At 46.2% G+C, this 19,873-nt stretch overlaps 1 protein-coding gene across 1 annotated transcript; it reads right to left on the minus strand.

Moving 5' to 3' along the window:
- Positions 1 to 9,447: 9,447 nt before the first annotated feature.
- LOC120841084 (legumain-like) lies at positions 9,448 to 13,529 on the minus strand. The gene is made up of 3 exons (XM_040211915.1): positions 13,502 to 13,529; positions 10,110 to 10,777; positions 9,448 to 9,672 (listed from the first exon to the last, which is right to left on the minus strand). Exons 1-3 carry the CDS (start codon positions 13,527 to 13,529, stop codon positions 9,448 to 9,450), a joined length of 921 nt encoding a protein of 306 aa, XP_040067849.1.
- Between the last annotated feature and the right edge of the window lie 6,344 nt (positions 13,530 to 19,873).

A 19,873-nucleotide genomic window follows, 5' to 3' on the forward strand; every position in this document is an offset into this window, starting at 1 on the left:
TCCTTGAAAGTTGAAACTACGCCGCGCGCAAGCCAATGGGGTGGCTGCTACAGACTACAGGCTTCACTCCATGGGACAGGGGAATTTAGGTGCCGTTTGGAGCGGCTTCAGAGCTGAGAACGCCGGTTCGCCCCATAAGACAGTTAATGCATTCGCATTAATAACGCACTTAGGTTCCTTGTCGTAGGCCAGAAATGAGCAACGCGCCGAATTGGAGCTTCCAGTCTTCAGGATCAGCCCTCTGATTAGTTAGAATGTGACTTTTATTTGTTCACCTTGGCAGAACCTTTTCAGCTGAAAATTTTGAAACAGCTTATTTGTCATAATCTAAACCCCCAGGCACCGAAACATAAAATAACGGCGAAGAGGTGTACGCCTTGTCAGTTATTTTATTTGTCCTAGTCTCCGGGTTTGGATTATCCTGTGTCCTAACCAGATCGCTTGCATGCTTTTGCTTCTTGCAGCTTTTATGCTCTATTTCCCGCAAACTTATCCTAAAGGTTCTTTTTTTTTTTTTTAAGCGTGATGTAATTGTAGCGTTTTACTTCGTTTAACTTCGAACACGTAGCCGACGCTACGAAATGATGGGGCCAATCGAAGAAAGTCAAGAACACAACGCACAGAAACACGACGAACATGTTCGTCGTGTTTCTGTGCGCGTTCTACTATCGCTAAACCATTCATGCACACAAAAAACATCCCAATAACTTGCGCTTCTCATAGGTGCATTCGTGCCTCTGATCTGCGTTCAGACATCTGATAAAACTAAGTGTAGCCGTGCCCGCGTGGCTGTGCCTTTATGTGACCTTCGAGCTATTGATGTTCAGCATGGTTCGCCAACTACTATTTCTATATATTTGATTAATTACAGAATGTTGCTACTTTCTATCGAGATTTTTCTAACTAGTTAACAATGCGATGTGTGTGTGCATGTACGTCTAGAAGAAGGGGGGGGGGGAGGAGAAGGAGAGCTCGGAGAAGTGAGAACTTTTAAACAAGCGACCACGCTCCGAGGTAAAGGTGCGTTGCTTTTGCTGACACATTACGTTGTTCTCCACTGTAAGGAGCAAGTGAACACAGATCCGCGCAGAAAAAGAATATATTCGAGCTTTCCAAGTGTTTTGATTATTTCCATGTCTTGGTGAACATGCAGCTTTTAACGGTAACAATGGCCCCCTTTCAAAACCCCTTTGAGCAACGTTGGCGTCACCAATTCCTGGCACGAAGCGTGTAATTTTACCCGAGTGCCGCCCGAACTCTGATGTAGTCCTCGCGTCCAATGCATGCTCAGAGAACGTGCCCGAGAATTGAGTAACTCGGACATTTGGCACAAGCAGCTACTAGACGGTGCGCAGTCTCGAAAATGGTCTCTTACACAGACCTGATTATTTCGACAAAGACCGAAGAGCGCAGGATGTGTTCAAGGCAGCCTATCACCTCGCAGAAATCGAGGCGGCATGATTTGGGGTAACATGGGCGTGGGCGATTCAATTTGATTTCCTCGTTAAATGTACGAAGGAAATTCACGTGACGGTTTTTGGAGATGGTCCTTTTGTGACGGCTCTTTAGGCGGTGGTTATCTTATAGAATTCGGTTGATAGAACACATATCGCATCAGAAAAGGCAAAAAAGCGGAAAACAAAATATCCAGACGTATGCACATAGTGGGGGGGGGGGGGGGGGGAGATCCCATTAATAGATGTTTTATTCATTCGAATGGCTTTCTCAAACTGAGATGTGCTGGCTTCATTTGAGGTCACATTCGAGGATAGATTTATTCTCTTGCTTATGGCGCCAATCGGTAGATGAGTCTTTTGGAGTCCATGCCGCATGGTCGTGTCCAGTAACGTTCACCAGGGATTTTGCTTTGAATCGATAAATAGGTAGCAGCAACTTAGCTGAATAACTAATCTAAACAAGGAAAAGCCCTGCGGTGCGTTGATTAGCGTAGCTATTAAAGTGGTGTTTGGCCGGATGTAAATAAATGAGCACACATGACCGGAAGAATATAGTCCAGATTAAATGGGCAGTAGATCTAAGTTGAGGCGATTCACAAGCCAGGTGGACAACGCCACGCTTGTAAGCTCGAAGCAAACATATTGTTTTCAGTACAGCTTCATATTCGTATATCACCAACCACTTTTTTAAGATATGTGGATAGCAAAACGACAACACAGGACGGATATAAAACGTTTATGTCTCAGTGCTTAACACTGAGACCACGAAACAACAGGGCACAGAACATTCCGGACTCTCGGAGACCACCATTCTCTATCGATTTTCTTATACGCTATCTCCTGATAGGTTAAGCTGCCTAAAACGCGTTTTCGAATGGCGTGTTTAGCGTCCTGTTCCGCCCATCCGTCAAAAAAGGTCCCGAGGTGGCAAGAAATGACGCCACAGTAGTTGGTGTATCACGCTGTCGGAGGTCGCGATCCTGGCGGTGGGCATTGAAGTTCTAGCAAAAAAAGTACGAGCAAAAGCAGGTGTCGTTGTCGTCGCGGAATCCCAACTCCTGGCTGCTGAAGTTTCCGTGGACTGTCCAGCTGAAGAGCGACAGGCGTCTGCTACATAAACCATCGCTGCAGTTGCGAAACCGTCAGGATGGAGGACGGCAACACTACGACACTTCCCTGACGTCATCAGAAAACAACCGAGGGACAACTTTTTAGGACGTGGTAAACAAACCGATCGGATATACGTTTTAGGAACCACAGTTACATCTCTTGCCAAATCATAGCGTTGGAACTAAAATCTTTGATTGCGGTATACTGCTATAATGCAACAGTGGGCACCGGTCGCAGAGTAGATCTACACCGGGGACGTAAACTTTGTTTCCCGGCCTATCAGTCGTTTTCCCTTAGTGGAGAACAAAAATATATTTTATTGCAAAAGCAGTAGCAGCTAGTGTCATTAACGTCGTGTTTTACGAGACCATCAGTTAAGTATATAGAAATCATGCTTATTAATTAATGTTTTTTGTTTTGTTAGAACTTTCCAGAGTTGTCGGCATTGTTTTTTTTTTAGCTTTTTTTTGTGGGTGTCGGCGTTTTGGAGGGAGCGTTTGCGTGGGCAGAGCGGCCGAGATGCGGGAGCGGTTCCCCCACGGTCGTTAAGAAACGTCCCGGGTTTCGGGAGTCTGCTCGGACAGATCCCTGGGACAGCCCGTTCTTGCAGCTGCTTGTGGATGTTAACCGAGTGTGCCGGTGTAAGAGGGTTTTGCCGCTTAGTGTAAAATTGTCGCTCTTTGCGCGATGCAATAATTTAAAGGTTGGCGCCAGTCAGACTGGGAAAATTGCAGAGAACAACTCTACAAGGAATTTAGGTTTGGCGGTTGGAGCGCCAGGATGACAACTCGCCGACCATTGGAGAACAGTGTACCACGTGTGAGTGGTGGAATTTGAAGAGATTGATCGGTTCCTGAGGGGAAAGGAGGCCCCTACGGGCCTACAAAAAGAGTGCAGAGAGGATTTTGAGGGATTCGGACTTGAGATTTGATGGAGAGAAATTGAGGACGGGGGTCAAGACTTTAGACGAGGCGGGATGGTCTCCCAAGTTGGGATTTGTAACTAGAGTGTAAATAAATGCACATAGTTCTATTCAAGCAGTGAGTTGACCCGTGACTCAGGGACGTTCGTGCCACCACGCTCCAGACCACCGGAGCGGAACCTGCCTCCAACACCACCGGGAGGAACAACAAACAACTTTAACTCCATCAGCAAGATTCTGTCTGTGCCAGGGCTGGATAAAGCACTCATTTACTATTGCAACGCGCCAGCTTCTACTCCAACTAATCTGCGCACTTCGTAACACCGGAAAGGAAATACTGAGGCACAGTCTGCAACACGCGACCTCGGACATTTTCACCATTTATAGCCTTCGCAAATAAGACCTCCAAAACGTTCTCATCCTCAGCTATGCATGCTAAACTGCAGGATTTCTTTGACGCACCGAGGTTGCCAAGCGATTCGGTGTCGTCAGAAATTAGAGGTGACACAACCAAATGTTTCGTTCCCGTTGGGTGGCTGAAACTTGAAAAGTAACGTCGCTCCAGCGTCATATAAAAAGCCGGCACTCCCCCCACCCCAACTTCACCCGCCACAATGCCAGGGATGCTTGAGACAATCACGATGGTGAAGGCAAGGCGCGACCACGTTAGTGGCAGACGTCGCTGTATTTTCGCATAACCCCAATTGGCTCCTTTATAAACTTCACCACCTCATAAATAAGCATGCATTACACCTTGGACATTAAGGTATGTACCACTTGTACACTAACGCTTTGATGCCGATTTGGACTGACCGTCCAAAATCGGTTTTTCAGTGTATCGCGCTGGGATTTTCAACAGAGGTGCCCGAAGGTGGTGCATTCATTAATTCAGTATATGAATGCATGAAACATTCGGAGTCAAAAGAAAGAATACCGGAACCGGTTTTGTTTGTGGAAAAATTGTCGCTGAGACCTTATTCTCAAAATCTTCAAAAAACCATCTTGAGCTATTTTGGCGCGTATTATGACAAAGATATAGGTGGGATGAAAAGAAACTACATTTGGCTTGCCTATTCTTTACTTCATTTTGCCATAATATGAGGCACAGTAACAAAATAATATTTAAATGTACAGGCAAATAATATGTGAAACATAGTTCTTAATTTTGCGTGATTTACAGATCGGGTGAGCCAATATTTCCACAATTTTAGTGACATCTTTCACCAACTTCGGGCACCACTGTACTAAATCTTGGCGCGGCACGTTAAGAACCCGATTTATGCTGACCGTCCTATTTCGGATCAAAGCGTTAGTGTACGCGCTGTATGCATGCATATTGAACTGCCTAGCTTTCTTTCAAAATAGCATATATTGGTAATTTTCCAGCTTTTGGGAGTGATATCATCGAGTGTAAATATACTTATATTTTTTTTAACTATTAGCCCCATCGATGTTTATTCTGTATACATGAACAGGAGATATCGACTGGCACATTTACATTCCTTCTTGGTACAGATAAGATGGCGGAAATTGGACACGATCAAGCAAGTAAAAAATGTCACGCGCTAACTTTCAACCACGGTCACTAACGGCTCAAAAGAAGTCTGACGTGGAAAGTCCCGAACATTTTGCAATCAATTACGCAGCCAATAGGATTGCGGCGTCAGAAAGTCGACGATAAAATCACGAAGCGACAAGCGGCAACATAATGAGGCACGTTCTGCGTTTCTTAATATGTCAGAGATTTTACCTTTATACGAGAAAGGGCAGGCATAGTTGACGGTAGGGAGCCTTCATGTGCGCTTTGCTAGGGTGGTGCCACCATTGTAATACCACTCGCCGACAAACCAGCAGCCATTTTGGTCTCGGCAATAATCCGTGGGGCTTATAACCCTCCCGGAAACAAGCACCTTATCTCACAAGTTGGGAGCAACGTTGTGGAGCCCACGGAGGGAGGATTAGCATTTCCCCCCTCGGATGGGGGGACCGATAGACACAAAGGCCACTTTCCGGCGCACGGGAAACGCACGGGGAAACAATGAGGAACAAAATGGCGGTGGGAAAAAGGGAAACAAGCAGTTGGCATCACTCTATGCGAAGCGGACATGAAGGCACCCTAGTTGAAGGCTGATTGAAAGCCAGCGCCTGTTAAGTCTCACTAGCGTGTCATTGCCCCACCTGCGTTACTTCGCCACTCAATGTACTCTTTTTATTGCAAACGCCACCAGGTGGTGCTCCAGTGCTTGACGTCCCAGTGAACTTCCGGTTTTGTAGAAGGATAAACGAAATCCACCTTAACACCGCTGCTTGAAGTGTAGATGAAAAGTTTAACCACCGAATCTCCAAGTGAAGGCCAAAAGAACGAAGGAGTGCGAGATCTGTAAAAATGTCTCGAGTATTCTTGTAAACTAACTTGCCTCCTCCAAGATGTAATATTGCGCAGCCGGAGGCCCTCGTTAAATCTCCTACTTCGTCGAACGTGTATCATTTATGCTTTCTAGTACTGGTGGCATAAGCGAGCTCAACAGGCTTGCAAAGACAGTGCAACCGGAAGCCGCTTGGGACGCAAGCGGCAGTTCATGTTTGCAAACAGCAAAATGTCAAATGATTGACGGAAGAAAAGGATATGCACTGTGGCAAAACTTTTTCATATATGAAAGATTTCGTAGCTGCCATTTCCGCAGCAGCTTATGCAATTGCAATCTGACAGGAACTTCCCAACAAATGGGTGTCGCCATAAACTCCTTAAAAGTGTTAGATGAGCCTAGGTCCTCAACGTGGAGCCGCCCCCAGGCCGTTCAGGGCGAGTATAGCTCGTCTGTTTTCTGCGGTTCACGCACTCAACCGTTCTGGACGAACCAGGCTCGCTCATGGCTTAGTTTGAGGTTCTGCCAACAAATGGCAGCACTGACTTTTTTTTTTACTTTTCCTATTTTGTTTGCGTTTAGAAATTTGATTTTGATGACAACAAATGTAATTTTGCAGACAACAATTGAGCAGTTGAGGGTAAGAAATTTCCCAAAATTAAAAGCGGTAAATGATCAATCAACCAGATTTTTTAAAAAAAAAGAGTCTTGGGCAGCTGATCTACGAGTTCTTGTAGTTCATGGATCTTAAAGAGGAACGTTGGATAGGAAGTAGAGCCAAACGAGGATGATCAGGTGTTCTAAGAGGGTGCGAACTTCTACTGCCTCAAGCGGCGTTTGCAGGGGAGCTTGTGCGCACATATGCCCATTTTGTGCTATCTCTGCAGCATCACCGGGAGGATTAGGGTAAAGGCGGTCCTTTTTAAACACCTGATGACGACGATGTAAGTCTTGCGAGTGTTTGTTATTCAAATTAGTCTCCTGTAAAAGGACGAAGCTCATTGAGAAACGAATCGACACCATCAATATTCAAAAGGCCGCGACAGTTGCACTGGATAAGTGTTTACTCGCAGCAGGGTTAACTGGAACACTATAATATTAAAACTGTACAATATAGTAAATAGTAGTTACCATAGTTTAACATCAGTATTTACGCGCGTTATATTTGTTAGCAATTCTTTCTGCCTCTCACTAGAGACGGTTGGGGCAGAAAGGCAGGACTCTAATCTAGAGTGGAGACCCTCCTGGTGGAATCTGAGTCAACTTCATGGCTCTTCGTGTAATGTCGTCAGCTGGCCGTTGGGGGTCAACTGCCTCGACGGCTCACCTTGGTGCGGGGTGCGGGGTGGTTGGTCCCAGCCCGGAGGGGCAAAGAGGTAAAGGTAACCATCTCCTGCTGTTAGGTGGATGTTGGCGTGCCAGCATCTTTTCTGCGGTTAAGACGCGGTACCACTGGCGCCGATCCCTTGTATTTAAGAATAGACTTCGACGAGAAGCGCAGAATGTCCGAAAACGTCAGGGTTCCCGTCTATGTCATCAGTGACCGTGCAGGTTCCCTCCGCACGACCTGGGCATACCCGCCCTTCGATATGAAGGAAAGACGTTTCTTAGCCTCATAGTAGGGAATGTGTTCATTTGCGTTCAATGTAAGGACTTACGTTCCTCGTTTGCATTGTGGACAGACTCGAATGTAGGCAGGGTGACAACCATCGCATATTCGGTTCATTCTCGCAAACACTTGATACATGATCCTAACTGGAGCACTTAGCACAAGTGGCGGCCCCCCGACAACTCCGTGACCCATGGCCGAACTGGTGATACTCAAAGCACCACTTAGATTTCGGCAAACAGGGTTGAACGCGGCGTTGGATGTAGCCTGCCTTTACAGTCACAGGAAGAGCAGTGCAATCAAAAGTGAGAACAACATGCTTAGTCACCTTTCGTGTTCATGGCAATTGGTGATGCGCCGTGCCACAGCCACACCCTAGCTGGGAAGAAATCTAGCAAGTCATTCTCGGAAATAACTTCTTGAATTGTGCTTAGCTTTCGGTGAAGGCTGACACTGCATTTATAGTCCTACATTTCAATAAGTGCCAAAAAGACAAAACTCTGCTGTTTGGTATTAATCTATTCAAGGAGGTCTCCAGACGACATTTTCTTTGCACTAAATTTTTCTCCAACATCGTCTTCAAGTAGCTTATCAAGTAGAAAATGTGACAGTCTACTAAGAGGTTTACTGCTTTCAGAGTGTATAGAACTATGATCATGGGGAATTTGTTGATAAGAAAGGACATTTGACTGCGGCAGATGCTTTGGTTGGGGGCGTGCCGGCAGCGGTGGCGCGAGGAAACTGGCTGGTGAGATCGGTTTATTGCTGAGTTGGCTTCATTCACCTGTGATCCCGTCCCATGAAGGAATAAGTCGTTCCCATGACTTACTTATTCTAGGTGGTGTTGGCTATGGACTCTTTCTCGTGGCGTGACATCGGTCCACTGGGTTTCCAGCTGCTGTGTTCTGTTTGCTTACACTCTCTCCACTCTCGCATTGACGACTGGCTACGTCGCACTAAACTCCGCCTCACCCTGCGATGAACCTCCGCCACAGCTATGGGCACCCGGGGCCAATCACGAGCTAGTTAGAAACCACGTGGGTTATTGCTCGGATGTGCGCCGTAAGGGGCGCGCTGATACGCGCATCGTGACAATGCATCGCGCGTATTCTAAATGGCTGTAGTTGTACATTACGGCCCGAAGCTTTGGCTGTAGTCCGTCGTTGAATGAGGCCGAAAAATTGTAGCTCGCGTACATATCAACTAGAGGTTGTTAGCAACATGCTTCCCGCTTGGGTGTCACCACCTAAGGTCTAAATGTTTCCAACTTTGAGGACGAGTTGTACTTTGATATATTCCTCGGATCGCAAAAATGTTGATTTGGTTCAGTCGACGGAAGCATAAATATTATGTTTGTCGCGCCACTAAAATTATGCCAGGGAAAATAGTTGAAAACTGTATTTGTTCAACACACGGATCCTCACTGATCAATTTGTTCTTTTTTATTATTATACATATGAGTCAGAAACCGCTTAACAGATATGTTAAGCTCTCCAAAATGTTTCACCAGTGCGTCTCCGGCTTTAAGGGATACTGAACCGAAATTTGGAGTTCACAAAGCAAGGCTGTAGAAGTGTTGAACGGAACGCTACGAGCTCCAAAACATCACTCGTGCATCGATATCTCAAACGGATGGCCGTACTTTTGGAAAAAAAGGGCGCGATCAAGCGAGTTCTTTGACGTAACTGTCCTTCGGGAGAATTTGAGAATAAGGAGAAGCGGCCTCGCTTCCCTCCTCCTCGCTTCAGTTCACCAGCTTGACGGGACGTAGCGAGGAGGAGAGAGAATGGGAATCGTGACGTGCCTTGTCTCGTCGGCCTCGTCGGCCGGGTTCAATCGCGCACTTCTTTGCCAAAAAATACGGCGATCCGTTAGATATATCGCCCTATGAGTGATATTTTTTGGTTTGGCAGCTTCCCGCCTATCCACCCGGCCTTGTTTAGTGAGCTCGAAATTTCGGTTCAGTAGCCCTTTAATGTCGGTCTAAGAAATTCCGACGATCCTTGGATGAGTGCACGCCTGATTCATCGCCCTCCGCAAGTCTTGAGTGGAAACACGCTCCTCGCATAGGTTGATAAACAATCCGAGGTACTTCACGGCATATGAATTCCGCGGCACTTCGAAGCAGCGCGAGTCGAAGTGTCTCACTGCTTTAAAGCACGCGTGCTTGGTAAGCCCTCTCTTAGTGTTGAGGAACCGATCGCCGCCCTGGAAACACAGTCCGTTCCATGAGCAATGATCTGAGTCAGCTTGTCCTTCGCAAAGGCACTCATTTTCTCCTTCGTGTGCATTGACTTTTTAATGATCGCTATTTTGCCCAGCTCCGTCGTGTTCCGCACGTTTTCCCACAGGATGTTCATCGGAGTCATGCATTTGGTGGCGCTGTTCCTCGGCGATCTTTGAAAGCGTTCCGGAGGCGGCGGTATGATATGAGCGTTTTGAAACTCGCTAACCCTCGTGTTCCTCATGCGCATATTCCCGTAGACAGACGCGGTACTGAAGGTCGTATTGAAACGGGTGTCATCAAACTGCTGCTGCAGCGTCCTCCTGCGGTAGAGCTCCGCTTCTGTGTTCCTCATCCAGGACACGCTGTAGTAGTCGCTGACGAAGATACCGCTGACGTAGTCCTATTCACTGGTACAGGCTTCCTCGTAAGGATCGGCAGCTGTCGTTGAAAACACGCTGATGTTATAGAGCAGACGTCCGCCAAACATGGAGGCTGAGAAAGACGCGTAGAGGTAGAAGACCATCTTGGCGTATTTCCTCTCCTCGAGCAATTTCTTGATGGCCTCAGTGAGATCCTTGGCGTGCAAAGCGTCGTCGGAGAAACTCACAAGACGTCGGGTCTCAAGACTGTCCAAGTAAACGAAAGTGTGGTCTTTCGGCCCGCTCCCACATACCTTGCCGCTGCCACCCTCGATGAGTTCCCGTCGTCCTTGTAGCACACCGAGGAAGTTACTGGCTGTGACGCTCGCTCCAATGTAGTCCTTGATTGTGCCCGCGTAGTGGTCTCGACCGTTAAGATAGTTCACGACGATCCCGGGGGTTGGGTTCCGAGGGTTGTAAGCGATGTCGTCGTACATCATAACTACGACGTTGTCATCTGGGACGCCATAGTGGTACAGGATGTGATAGGCGTGGCACACGTCTGCTTGAAGATGGTAATCGTGGTAGTCTTGACCAGCAGACGCGATGACACCCCACTTTGTGACGTCATCGCTTGCCACTCGCTGTCTAACAGATGCCGAATCCCAATGTACTTGAGTTGTCCCCAATTCCGTAGCAAGGGTTTTGTTGATAAGAATTGCGCAACCTAAAATATGTCGAATAAGCATATCTTCTTTTAAAGGTCGCCGCAAAAACTCCTGGTTTACCTGTAGTGCAGTCTTAAATGGCGTGCTGCAAAACAAAACAAAACAAAATAAAAGAAGCCCCAATAACCTGGAAAGACCGTCCCTTATTGTTCTAGACAAATGCAATTCCGAATTGATAAAACCTGCGATATTAGCTGGGACCTTTGTTTAACTCAAGAGTTAGCATTGGTTGCTTGCATTCAGTGTTGTACGGAACGGCGTTCCTGAAACGCGTTCCTTTTAGGAGGAACAAAGAAACGCCGCCGTTCCATTTGGCATTGGTGGAACTGGAACGGGAACGCGTTACATTTTTACTGAAACGGAAAAAGGAGCGGCTTTCCTTTTTTCGTCCAGTGGGAACGGAAAAAGGAACGGCGTTCCTTTTTTCGTCCAGTGGACTAATTGGTAGTTTTTTTCTGAAAGGGAAATTCTAGAAGTGTAAAAACAATATCCATCTATACGAAGAGAAAGATTTCGTTAACTTTTTGGTTACATACCATATGGTTAATTTTGTGTGATACTCGTTTGGTGACAGTCGGGTGCGGGAGAGCTAGTGGACATCGAACCTTTTTTCAGTGCCCGAGACTGCGGTACAAAAAGCCAAACTTTTACTCAAAGAAAACGACACAGAAAGAAAGACGTTTCGGACTCAGCTACTTTCTTTCCTTCCACGAATCCTCATACACCCAGAAATCTAAGACCGACTGCAGCCATCACTGAACTTCCACAAAGAGAGCTACAGTTACAACAGAAAAGCAGGTTACCCGGTATAGAACGCACCCTTGTATCCCGAATATTGGTGGCATAAAATATAGACAAAAATTAGTTTTTATTTCTTCTCCCCTTGTTTTCTATCTTGAAACTGAACTACGAGCCTAACCTTCACGAAGAAGGACTTGTATTTTTCAAGACTGGCCATCCAACAGCCCTACCTTCTTCACCTGCTCGTCTTACGGACAGCAATATCGAGAAGCAAGTGTTGTTATGTTCGAACAAGTGACTTTGTTATATTGAAACGCGTGAGGTTGTTGTGAAACGCTCGTGCAATGTGGGGTAACAGTATATTTGGCTCGTCTGAATCGCCCACCAGAAAATATGGTTAAAAGTTGAGATTTTTAAAGGTGAATATATCAACAAATGAAACACTGCTTCTACTTGTCTTCTTCCCTTGGTGCCTTTCCATTACTGCATTCAAATATGTATGTTGCCATTTGATGGGATAGATAAAAAACAACAAAAAACACTTTGCTTAAAATAATTGTATATGGTTATTGTCAAAATACAAATGTAACGTACATGTAACGATACGTTCCATTTCTTTAACTGTAACGGGAACGAGTTCCTTTTTCACATATGGAACTTGTAATGGGAACGCGTTCCAAGCATTAGAAGGAACGAGGAACGAGCTTTCGTTCCATTTTTTTAGGAACGTGTACAACACTGCTTACATTCACCAGTTACTGAGATACGCAGTAGTAGAGGAGATAAATATAACAAACAAAAAGCGAAAAAGGATCATATTCACATTTTCACGTAATCGTTTTTATTGTTTTAGTACCCCCGTATTATGGGCACTTAAACGGCCTTTAGAAGGAAATCATTAAAAAACTAAAGAAAGAGTGAAGGCGACCATATCTCAGGCTGACATAGCAACCTTGGAGCAAAGAAGTGAATGAACCAACAAACAAAAACTTCAAATACAACAATATGTTTTGTGTTCGTCCGTCCCTTCTTCTTTTTACTCCAATGTTATTCGTCAGTACTTCGAAAGGAAGTTCCTGTAGATTTTCGAGCTACCTGGACAAACTAAATTTTCGAAATACCCGTGACTTACTCTTGACGGCATGCCATATATTATCTCTTAGTTCAGAATATTAGCTATTGAGAAAACGGCAGCTCGAGGGGATGACAAAACCAGCATTCAAAATTCCCCGCGCTTCCAGGATCCGTGACGTCCACTGTTTTAAAACTTTCAGGTCAAGCAGGCTTAAAAACTTATTCGACGATCAATGGGAGTTATCTGATGGATATGTGTTAGCAATGGTTCCATCTCACCCCTGTTTCACCTCTTTCCATTCCTTTAGGACTTTTTGCCATTCGTTTATCACCGCTTTCCTGTCGTTTCTTACTACTTTGCATTTGTTTATGACCCATCTCGAGTCGTTTATGCCCAGTTTTCAATATTTTTTCGCCTTCTTTATCGCTGGTGGAAAGAAGCATATCCATCGTCGGAGCGGCAACAGGGCTGGGCCGCATTCCAAACAGCCCGGCGCCAGCTCGTCTCTGGCTCCGCGCCAGCTGTGCGATGCTCGTATTAATCCGAAGCGCTGACGTCAGCACGCGTCATCCTCTCCCTCTCTCCCCGCCGCCGTGGTAAGACATTGAATCTGTAAATAAGATACCTCCTCACCACACCTCACCTCGCGACGTCATGCATGGCGCTGACAAACTGACGCAAGGAATGACAAAGGCGGGTTCCCGTGAAAACGAGCGTTCTAATGCTAACGCCTTAAAATACATAAAGCATCTTTGAAATCTTGCTGAAAGTCATCCCTAGATTATCTGTATTAGCCCCGAGAACGAACACAAGGATCGATGCGGTCGCCGAGCCCTGATTGGGTGATATGTACCGTGACGTCAGGGGAAGGACTCCGATCTGCGATCTCCGCATACGGCTCGCTTACCTGCCCCCGTTTCCTGGTTTGCGACCATGCTGATCAGTGGCGCAATGCAAATCCCCAAAAGATGCCGGTATCAGCTTTCACCACCCGAAGCTATCGAGGTTAAATATAGCATGGACAGTCAAACTAAGGATGGGAAAGGCAGCGTTAACGTCGGCCAATCTTTGCAGCAAGCACTTCGAGGAGCAGGACATCGTTTACACGCGGTACAAGCCGCAGGGTAAGACCGATACCGACGTTCTTCCGTACCTTTTCTAAGCGTGTTTGTCACTTTTACTCTTATAATAAAATTAAAAGTATCGAAAGCTATCGGCTGGGATAATTCCGCCGATGAACCTCTCCGTCCGTTTACACGACTGGAGCCGATCGTGCGAAGGTTCGGTGAACCTGGGGCGTAAGTGTTTCAGACGCCTAAATTACGTTCCTTGCTTGTTTATGAATTCAGAAAATATTATGACCCACTTCGTGGATATTTCAAATGGCATTTATATTAAGAACTCCGGGGGTAGGCGGCAAATTAGCTCGCCACGCCGACTCTGAGCGTGCCACTCTGTGTGCGCTGGTTCGCAGATGCTTCAAAGGCCCTGGCTCTGAACGCCTTTGAAGTGCTCGTGGAACAGAATTGTTCTACATACGTTGAAGTGAAGTTTTGGGGTGCATTATACGTGACAACGGGCGTAAGAACACACCCCTTTTTTGTTAGAGTTAAGACTCTACCATCATTCCCTCATTGTTAATGTCTGTGTTCAATATTTCAGCATGCCCTTTGCGGTTTTTGGAGTGTTTGAAGGAGCGCGAAAGACGTCGAATAAGCAAATGCGCCTGATTCACGCAATATGCCGGAAAGCCCTGCATTTCGCTAGGCCTTATTTGTATACGCTCGCCTTTCGCTTATCGGCCGCCATGCTGCTTTACGCCGTAGTAACCCTTTGCTACCATTTGCTTGAATGCGTATGAGGTCGTTACTTTGGAACGAGGCGTGGTTATATATATGGAAGAACATTTCGCCACCCCAAAGGTAGTAAGCACCATATGACAAAATTCTTTCTTAATATCTGCGCTATTTCTTAATTTTGAACACAATGCCAGCCGTGAGGTCAAGAAAGTGAGCGGGTATTTTAAAGATGCGAGTACCCTCGAGTATTCAAATGTTATGTAGAAAAGCATGTATATACATTTGTATTAATTAGAATACTCGTCGACGAGGATAATAAAGATGGTGTGACTTTTCCCTTAGCAGCCGCCGAGCTTGAGAAAATTCCGTGCCCAAGGCAACATAAAATATGAAAAGCCAAAAATAAAACTACTCTCTTGCACAGCTTTTCATCTCCTGCAAGCAGTGTTCCAGCCTCGCCTCCGTCCACTCAACACACTGTACTCGCCAGTTGCAACCCTCTGCCACACCGCTGTGCTTGCAGAAAGTCCCCAACACGACCAACTCTCTGCGTCGGTCGTTTTGGAACCGGCTGGCTCCGCGTGTTTCTTTCGTGTTGACGCTGTCTACACAGGCACTCGCAGGTGAGCGTCAAGTGCTCCAATAGGGAATTGTAGTAGACCGTTCCGGATACCGTAGCGGAGGAGGAAAGCGACCTACTACAACTCCCTATTGTCTCCATCCCCGTATCCCATGTCTCCTCACGCCTGACACTCAGTGGACCCAGTGGACTCTACGGTGGGGTCAATCGCCATTTCAGGGTCAAATTATGATTTTCAGTGGAAGAGCGCCAGCTGTAGGCAGGACAGGATATCGAACGACCGCCATGTTTGCCAGCTTTATTGAGAGATGGCGCCACGAGTTCCGAAAAGCCCTAGTGTGCCTATAGGTGTGAGTGTGGTTCCTAGTTCAAACTGCTTCATCTAAGTCACGTGGTCTAGGGGCCGTGTTTTGGCGGTGCGGAAAAAAAACACAAACTAATACTTTGCTATGAGAATACCATTCCGCTCCGCACATTTGCATTATACAGCGCCAAATCCTCCTCTAGGGGTGGGGACACCCCGCGTTCAGGATAACGTATGCTCATCGCGCTTTCGCGCTGTCGACGGATTCGCCAAGACAGCGCCACGTTACTCAAATAGCTTAACTAAATCACGTTACTCGTTACTCGCTCAAAAAATTAACCTCATACGTTTCTTTTTACTGTGATTCCAAAGAGACGCGTTACATTTGCTTGAACGTCGCGTTAGTTTCTCGTCGCTCAGGATGTGCTGTTTTTATTAAAGAGTAGCCCTTACCTGCATTTGTCGGGGTCAATAATGCCTCGTCTTTCATCGCGTTCATTCAGGCAAAACCGGCTATACAGACTAGCTTTGTACACATATTTTCCATGTTCAATGTAGCGTTTTCTAGTCGTACAATTTGCTGGCGCGGGTTGGGCCGAGAACTGGGTTGGTTACTTGTGTTGTGCAAGCTCCCTCTAGAAGTAACACCGCTAATCGATACTTCACAAAAAGTTCCAAAAATGCGTTAATATTTCCTTTAAAAAAAAAAAAAAAACAGGTTTCTAGGTTGTACCTTTCTTACCTAAAAGAGTAGCTAGGTAAAAGTAACGCGTTACTTGTGCCGCTTTACGTATACAGGTCTTGCAGCGACGCCCGTCTACCTGACTCTCCAACCCCTCCCAATTCGAAGGGAAAAACCCCGGGGCTGAGCGCATCCAGCCTTTCCAATGTGCAAAGGTTATCGGTGTCGAAATGTCGTGGTGTAAGGGTCAGTTCACGTACTTGCGTTTGCCCATCGGAACGAGCTCTCGTGATTTCTTACAACTAGAGAACATAGCAAGCACGCTGGTTCCATGACCCTGGAACTGCATTTCACCAACGCGAAGGTCTTGCGGTCTTTCCCGGATTAAATGTACGTATTGCCTACGAGAAACGGTCGTTTATAACATCGTCCAAAGGTTTCTCGAAGCCTAACGAAAATTACGCGTAAAGAAAAAAGTGGAAACTGAAAGTGTTTTACGTCTATCCCACAGATGACCTCGCCTGCGGAAGTTCCACCAATCTGCGTGCGACCATGTCTGCCCATGGCCAACTTTCTCGAACATTGCGATCTTTAAGCAAGAAAAGCAGAACTCAACAATCTTGTGAACGGGCTCCATAGGATTCAAAGCTGAATATCGGTGGAGCCGTTGAATAAAAACTATACGTGACTAAAAGTTTAATTACTGCTTATGGACGATTTATTAATGTCATCTAAGATATTCTCGGGGAAGGGTGCGATGTTTGCTCCTGTTTAGTTGAAATTCTCGTTTTAGTGCCTGCGCCGAAGCGTTCATGTCCAAGAACGTTGAAAATTATTCAAGTGCAAGTGCTTTCCGCGGTTTGAGTTGATCGCTCTCCGAAATATGGGACCTCTACAAAGCTACAAGTTCATTAAAAAAACCTTTATCCGAGGTTAGTTAATAAACGAAATTCTGAAGTAAAATTGAGACTCAAGAAGTAGGAAATAATTATTGGAACTGACGAAGTTCAATCGCACCAGCGCTAGTTTCTCTTAATTCCTCTTCCCGCAGAAGGTATTTGACAGAATCAAATTAAGTTTGAGGTGTTATGTGGAACCGGTCAATAAAGACGCTAAATATTCCTTTCCAAATCACTTTCCCTCGGTAGGAACGGTTTTTGTATTGTATATCGTCTGCTCTCGCAATTTGGCTGGTCTTAAGGTGTGGTCCTCCCCAAAGTTGTTTACTCATTACAGTACATTGTCTTTTCATTGTTGCGATTCATCTGCCAGGGCATGGCTGCAGGCTCTGAAAGCGCTTATCAGAACTGGTGTCACCATCTTAGGAAACATGGCAGTTGTTCGGCGACAGCTGCCTATATTTTTTTAAATTTTGTTTCTCATGTTCGTTATAAGTGGAGGTAAGACTTGAAGTGTTAATACGAACATTGTACGAATCAAAAAATATTTTGATAGAAATTACTGCTTCATACATCAAATCGCTTGTTTTTACTGCCTTAGAATATGATGTCGTTTTATCGTGCAAGTCGCCTTCCGACTGGTCGATTTTTTTTTTGTCATTTAATATGGTTAGAATGACCCAGCTAAGTTAAAAGCAATCGCAAAAAAGAAAAAGAAAAATTATATGCCAGCAGGAATAACTAAAGTCAGTTTGTTTGTTAGAGCAGTTTCCCAAATCAAGGGCAGAGCTTGAAGGCCGCAAATCGCAGTCACGGCTGGATGCTAAGCTGCGACCCGTACTTTGTTTCATCGGTGCTACCGCAAAGAAGCCAATTTCACTTTTCTATATTCTGATCCGTTTCGCAACCCCGTTTTCGATAGCGACCCACAGTTTGGAAAATACTTAAGCAAAGTTTTTCCTTTTCTTCTTCTTTCTTTTTTGTCTGGGGGGGTCTGTACCTACCATGAAGTTCCCGGTGTAAAGGGTAGTTTGTTCCTGTCTTCGAAGCCGAATTTCTGTTTGTCAGTGACAGGTCAAGAATACAGTGACGGTGCGCCACTCAAAAGAATGAATACTACTCCGCCAGCCAGTCGCTTCCACTTGTTTTAAGAACGGACTTCTTTGAATATTGTAGCGCGAGCTTAGCCGTTGTAGCTATCAACGAGATTGTGTGTAACGCCGACTTTTCGTAGCTGTTTTGTTTTCGGTCGCTGCAAATTACCGGCCGGGTTTGCGTCACAAAGTAGTGACGGTATCCACGTTTTCTGGAGGATGTTTTTGTGTAATGAGGTCATAATTTAGATGTACTATCATCTAAAACAGCAGTTATAGCCTGAGTTACAGCCTGAGTGCGGCTGCGGCCTTTCACTCGACGCCTCTCGTTTTTCCCCTTTCGTTTTCTGCTGTACTCCGTTCACCGCACAACTGATGGTGCTGTGGGAGCTACGCGTGACCGGACCAATCAGCCGCCTCCCTTTCATCACCCAACACCGCTCTCTATGAATGGGTATGGGAGCGAGCTTGATCACGTGACGAGGCTGTTGCTTTATTGCTGCCGTTGGAAAACAAAGCTACTACTAAAAAAAAAGGTCCATTGATGCATTCTAAGGGAATGCGTTAGCATGACCCTTGGAAACGTTACACACGTCCACCTTTTGGGAAACACTAACAATGTCACCTTTACTTTTTTTCTTTTGGCTATCTGTTTAGGTTCCTCTATTTCGCTCCCTCTTTTTTACCTCGTTACCGGGTCAACGTTAGCGTTTCCCAAAAAGAGGCGTGTGTGGCGTTTCCCAAAGGACATGCTAACGGATTCCCCAAAAATCCATCAATGGATCTTCCTATGAATTATTTTCACCCCATTTCTGTACTCTGTACTCTGCCTGTCAGAGTACGTCGACGTCCTGGAATACGGTCATCCATATCATTCGGGGAAATAACCACTGTTAGGGATCTGAAGAAACTACGACCCGATCAACATGATGGTAACGGTTTATCAGAATGAGAACATGGCGCATGTCCCGCGCGTGACCCCGTTGCCCACTTCCTCGTCGTCCCGTGTCCCTTCTCTGTTACAAGTGGGGATAGACCGCACGGCCGGCAGGACGTGGCCGGCTAAGCAGAAACATGACGCCGTCGTTCCTTTCGCTTCAGGAACTGAAGAAAAAGTGTTTTAATGTCTCGTGATGGCAATCGAGGTAACCGACAACTACCGCTATGAAATCTGGTAGCGCTAGCAGCCAGATAGAGATTGTAACAACTCTCCCCCCTTAGAACATTGCACGCGTAAAAAGACCTAAGGAGAGTAGCGCTGCACGGGTCTTCTAGCCCATGCGCTACGTCGCAGATGCGGTGCGCTGCTGGTTGTGGCGAGGACAGTGCTACGGTTGTCCATGGGTTTGTCAACATCGGCAGCTGTGCCAACTGGTACCATAGCAACGGAATCATGTGGAACCGTAACTGGATCAACAGTTTGGATGGTGTCTTCTGTTTGTAGTTCTTGCTGCTCTGCGGCAGTCTCGGGCCGAAGTGGCTCGGTGACTGCTGCAGTTGTCTCCGTCTGTCTGGGCCGCAGGTGGTCACCATGACGATGCCACACTGTACCGTCGTTGAGGCGGACTTGTGCTGATGAGTTACTGGTGGCGCCTATCACACGAGGAGGCAGCCACCCAAGTAGCACAAAATGTGGCTACAACGTTACTGGAATGTTGTCAGGTAACGTTGCCGAACGCTGCTAACGACCGCGGATTCTACACTCCAGTAACGTTACACCACAATGTTACAGTAACGTAACTGCATACGTTACCTGGACATTACCCAAATAACGTCACTGGAACGTTGTTAGATAACGTTGCCAAACGTTGCTAATGGCTATTAGTTCTACCTCCCAGTGACGTCGCATCAAAATGTTGCAGTAACGTAGCTCCATATGTTACCTGGACATTAGATCAGTGATGTTACTCGGACGTTGTCA

The sequence above is a fragment of the Ixodes scapularis genome, unplaced genomic scaffold (assembly GCF_016920785.2).
Source record: "Ixodes scapularis isolate PalLabHiFi unplaced genomic scaffold, ASM1692078v2 PGA_scaffold11__112_contigs__length_91849675, whole genome shotgun sequence".
Classification (NCBI taxonomy): Eukaryota; Metazoa; Arthropoda; class Arachnida; order Ixodida; family Ixodidae; genus Ixodes; species Ixodes scapularis.

Bases quoted from the DNA above. Each gene is read 5' to 3' on its own strand.
- LOC120841084 (XM_040211915.1), bottom strand. From the start codon at position 13,529: ATGGTCGCAAACCAGGAAACGGGGGCAG. The intron at 10,778-13,501 runs GTAAGCGAGCCG...GACATATTTTAG, and splicing joins AAACCAGGAAACGGGGGCAG to GTTGCGCAATTCTTATCAAC. The intron at 9,673-10,109 runs GCCTGTACCAGT...CTGTGTTTCCAG, and splicing joins CTGCCGATCCTTACGAGGAA to GGCGGCGATCGGTTCCTCAA.